This window comes from Glycine max, chromosome 9 (assembly GCF_000004515.6).
Source record: "Glycine max cultivar Williams 82 chromosome 9, Glycine_max_v4.0, whole genome shotgun sequence".
NCBI classification, from domain to species: Eukaryota; Viridiplantae; Streptophyta; class Magnoliopsida; order Fabales; family Fabaceae; genus Glycine; species Glycine max.
This window is the reverse complement of record NC_038245.2, coordinates 45,063,484-45,068,866: the sequence shown is the minus strand read 5'-3', so window position 1 is coordinate 45,068,866 and position 5,383 is coordinate 45,063,484. Positions and strand designations below refer to the sequence as shown.

Here is a 5,383-nt window from a genome sequence, read left to right as displayed (position 1 = left end):
CCAGAGACACCACTTCTTTCTTGCTAATCCATTTCCCTGCTGACGTGGCGCATTTTTGTTTTTCCGTTATGCCACACTGTTTCTCATTGCCTCCAATTCCATAAGATAAATATAATTGGGAAATTTAATTTTAAATTCAAATAATATTCATATTGTCCATAAATGACTATAATTTTGTCAACATCTTTTCTTCTTCCAAATAAATTAGACTTGAATTATGTATCTTTCAACTTCCAAGCTACTTCTCCTATGCGTATAATCTTCTCATGCTACTTCATGTTTTGCTAGTATTCAATCTAGAATGAAGATGATACTTGCAATAACACTTTGATCATTAAGTTAGAGGAATTTACATGAGTTGATGAGATCGATGTATTATATGTTTCTATTCAGGTCTTAAACGTCGTTTAAAGGTGCAATGATATTGGACCTACAACTAAAAAGAGTCTAATTTTCGTTTAAAAAAAAGTTATGATTTCATAATATTTTTTATATTATTCTATATTATTTTTATAAATAAATTAAAGTTTGTTATTTTATTTTATGTCTCTTTTTTATTCAAATTAAAATGTGATATGTGATTAAAAAATATTACTAGTTAGCTTTCCTAACATGTTAAGTCATAAAATCATATTGGATGAATATAATTTTCAACTTTATAATATATCAATATATTGAGAAAACATAAATAAAATTAAAATTATAAAGAAATTAAAATTAAAATTAGTATATTAATAAAAAATATATATAAGCTTTAATATGAAATTATATAATTATATTTTGTTAATGATAGTATATGATAATGATGGAGTTAAAGAATTTTCTTTGAAGGACTAAAGTTAAAAAATAAATTAAATCATAAATATAATTAATATTTATAAAATATATAAATAAATTAAAATTTATAAAATGAGAGTCGAGATAATCATTCCTCCAGTAATAACCTCTCCTCTTTGGTTGTTTGTTGAAGATTCACGTCAACTTAATTATTGAGCAGGTCACGTAGTAAAAGTACTCGAAGGACCGAGATACTAGGTCAGCCAATACAAATTTCTTCAGTAAGGTGTCGTATCTAAACTTTTTAGAGAGAAAAATGTAGTTGGACAAAAGTTTTAGATAATTAGAATTGATGAATATTTGGCGTAAATAGAATGATGAATAAATTTTTTGAGAGAAAAAAAGATAACTTCTAATATTCACAAATATTTAAAGAAAAATATTATTTAATGCTTTTTTTATAATAAAAACATTACAAAGAAATGTAATTTGTTAAGAGTGTAGAAGTAAAAATATGCAAATAAACAACATATTTTTACATGAGTTTTATTGATATATAGGTTATGTTGCAAAAAGAATATTTAAAAAATTAGTTGAAAATTGAAAAATTAGTTAATAATAAGAAGTTGAAAAATCAACTTATCGAAGGGTTTAATAATATTAGCTTGTAAAGTATTTAAAAAATATTAAATGACAAAAAAATAATATCATGATTTATTTAAAAAAGATAACAAAAAAAAATTAATAAATATATCAAAGATAAAAATAAAATAAAATATAAAAAAATAATATTTTTAAAAATGTTACTAGTATTTTAAAAAATATTAAAAGTTACATAAAAATTATTAAACAAAACTTATTTATTAAATAATCAAATAAAAATTTTAACTAATAAAAAAAAACTAAAATCTTATATGATCAAACATAACCATATTTACTTATTTTTACTTTTGTAGCTCACTCGTAAGAATTCATTTGTGTTAAATAACATTATTAATATTTAAAACATGTTAAGTACTAAATAGCATTATTATCGCTGTCTCGCTGAGTGTGTGATTAATTGCTACGGGTTGTTTAAAAAAATTAACAAAAAAAAAATATTACTATTATCCTTTATCACTTGTTAAAATAGGTTAAATATACTAGTAACGAAAGAGCACTAAAGTAGCAGAAGGGAGAAAAAGGTGTAGAGTCTCGAATAAACAAGTTTCTGTGCACAGTACAGAGTTTATCCAATTATGAAGCCTTCTCTTCTCTTCATTTCCGATAGAAGCCATGATGGATATGCTTCTATCTTCTTCTTCTTCTTCCCTTAATCTCATCAAACCCTTTTTTTTCTCTTCTCCCTCGATTTGATTCCGCCAGATTCTCGTCAACGCGCTGTTCCTTCACCTCAATTTCTTCCAGCATGAAACCCCACCCCCTCCATTATCCTATTCTCCTCCCAAAACCCTACCATCCCTTATCCCCTCTCCGTCTCCGCTCACTCCGAATCATTTCCAAAAACCACCAAAGGTATGTATCAACCACCAATTTTATTATGCTCATTTCAATCTTCTATTGCTCTATTGGGAATCTCTTTTATTTTACTAACATTTTCTATTAATGTTACTCTTTTTGGGATAACTTACTCTCTTACTTTTGTAAAATTATTTGCCTTTCAAGTTCGGACCTTACCAACAAATCGGGATTTCCTATTATTTTATAATAATCTCAAGTTGCATGTATGTTGAAACTTGGAACTTAAGGCCCTGTTACGTTTCTTATGTACTAGCAGTTTTGATACTCATGATACTTTTAATCTACTACAGCTCTGTTTTGGTAATACGGTTTCTTTGTTGCTGGCCTCCAATTGAATCATAACCAAACTTAGCTTTTTATTCGCCGTGTTTCTCAAAGATCATTAACATTCTTGTTGAAACCTGATAATGCATGTAAGTAATTCTTCGCTGTTGAAATAGCTGGTGAGTTGGACATGGCCGTATGTGGTATGCTATTATTATTAAAAATATTCATGAATCATGATATTTTTTGGTTCAAGGTTACAAGGGTTTCTATTATATAGATAGACTCAATGCACGCAGTTATTGCCTCTTAGATGTTTGAACATTCCAGTGAAGCTTCAAAAATATAATAATTTGCTGTGTTTTTCTCAGGCAATAACAGCCCGAACATTTGCAATACTCTCTGCTCTTGTTTTGCTCTTAATCCAACCAGCTTTTGCTCCTGCAGCTTTTGCAACGTTTCAAAATGCTGCCAAGACCAGTGGCCCTGCTGCTGCAGCAGTTGGTGGAAAACTAATCCGCACTGAGCTTCTAAGTAGTGCTTGGACTGGTTTCTTTGCCGGTTGCTTGCACACACTATCAGGGCCTGACCACCTTGCAGCTTTGGCTCCATTGTCAATTGGCCGAACCCAAATGGAGAGTGCTGCTGTTGGAGCCCTTTGGGGTTGTGGCCATGATGCCGGTCAAGTTATCTTTGGCTTAATATTTTTGCTCTTAAAAGATCGACTTCACATTGAAATTATCCAAACTTGGGGCACCCGTGTGGTTGGCCTTACCCTGCTAGTAATTGGTGCTATGGGAATTAAGGAAGCTTCAGAAGTGCCTATCCTGTGTGTTGCCTTAGAAAATGGTGAATGTGATGTTAGCGTCTATGAATCACGCGATAGTAATCCTGTTGTAGGAAAGAAGAAGATTGGTTTTGCTACTTTTGCCACTGGAATAGTTCATGGACTGGAACCAGATGCATTGATGATGGTGTTGCCTGCCCTTGCTCTACCTTCACGCTTGGCTGGTGCTGCATTTCTCATCATGTTCTTACTGGGAACTGTTGTTGCAATGGGGAGCTATACGGTATTTATTGGTTCATGTAGCGAGGCACTAAAAGATAGAGTACCTAGAATAACTGAGAAACTCACTTGGGCTTCTTCTCTTGTTGCAATAGCCCTCGGATTTGCCATCATCACTAGCCAGTTTTTTGGGTTTAGCCTGTATTAGTACCCACGTTATTCAGCCACCAACCCATGGCCCATTAATTGGTTAATTATACCCAAATCATACAAGACAAGGTCAGCAAGGGCATAAATGAAGAAAAATCCATTGAAAAGTTGTGCTTTTGCCATCCTTCCTTTGGGATGAAAAAAAAAAAAACCTACCATTCCCTCTTAATTGTGAATGGCTAACTATTACAGAAATGTTTCTCATTTCCTAGAAGTTCTATCAATTATCATAGATGCTGAAATAATATATATATATCAAAAAGCATTAGAAACTTAGAGATGGTGACAGGAAAACTTGTAGGTCGAACTATTCAAGAGAGATGGTGAAGAGATATCATATGCCAGCAAAAAAAGGGTTTTGCATGAAGTTCTACTAGGGATGATTTCAAATTTAGTCGGGCTAATGAGTTATTTCTTGGAAATGTTGCAAAACACAAAAAACCCAACATAGGCCTTATTTATGAACCCATTTTCTATTTCCTCTGACATATATGACTCTACTTTGAACACTTGGATTTCGTTCCAAACATTAGAAAATTTGACTAAATCAAATGAACCCAATATCTGCTGGGCTCAGCACTGCTTTGGTATTTGATTTTCTTCACAAGTGCCTTCTTCCTAGTGGTCCATCTATCATGCACAAAGTCTTTGTTTAGTTTTTATTTATTTTTAATTAGGGATGGTAATTGAATATAAGTCCGATGAATGATTGTAAAAAAAAAAATCTCACTGAACGAGTATGCCTGTATGGGTCCATATATAAGTATTTATCCCATAAAAAATTGCGAGAATAGGTGCAGGTACAAATATCTTACCATCCAACTTGCCTCCTACAATCACATGTGTTATTTAATATTAAGTTTTTTAAAAAATATCATATTCCACAAATCACTATATATAACTAATTGTATTATTTTGTACAATACTACACAAATCATTATATATAACAAATATTAACCAAATTACTATACACACTTTTTTTTTTACTTCACAAGATTACTATACTAGTTAGTGTTAATATCACTTTTTATATACAGTACATCTTAGCGAGTGCAAGTACCAAACTTATAAGTTTATAAATGATTTATTTTATAAATTTGCTGTTAGATTTAAATTTATTTAAGTGGTTATATTTGTTACAAGTACTAAATATACATTATATTTTACCGGTATCCTTGGCTCATATGATAATTGGTGTAAGACAATTTCATAAGAGATTGAGTTCGAATGTTGGTAACATCCAAAAAAAATATACATTATATTTTTAATTAAGTTATTATTTTATATTAAAATTTAGTCAAATATTTTGTTTTTATGATTTTATAATAAAGGTATAAAAAATATGGAAATAAAAAATAAATTACTCTTGGTGTGTAAGAGTCAAAGGACGCATGTATTTTTTTAAAGTTTTCCAATAAGAAACATAAAAACAAATATAATAATATCTTACCCAAATTCTATCAATTCTCTATATTCTCGAATCATGATTTTATGCCAAGCTTGCATACTCTGTGCTCTGCAAATTCAGCGGAGTCTATGACAATAAAAATAAGCCAGGTCACACTCACAGATCCCAATGTCAGTGAAGGTTAAGTCTAAGAGATC

The 5,383-nt window shown here is 30.5% G+C and overlaps 1 protein-coding gene across 1 annotated transcript; it reads left to right on the top strand.

The window, feature by feature from the left end:
• Window positions 1–2,133: 2,133 nt before the first annotated feature.
• On the top strand, window positions 2,134–4,266 carry LOC100788216 (uncharacterized; the record flags this gene model as incomplete). The annotated part of the gene is made up of 2 exons (XM_006588249.4): window positions 2,134–2,292; window positions 2,934–4,266. Coding segments are annotated over 2 exons (1,002 nt in total), but the record flags the coding sequence as incomplete, so codon positions are not given.
• Between the last annotated feature and the right edge of the window lie 1,117 nt (window positions 4,267–5,383).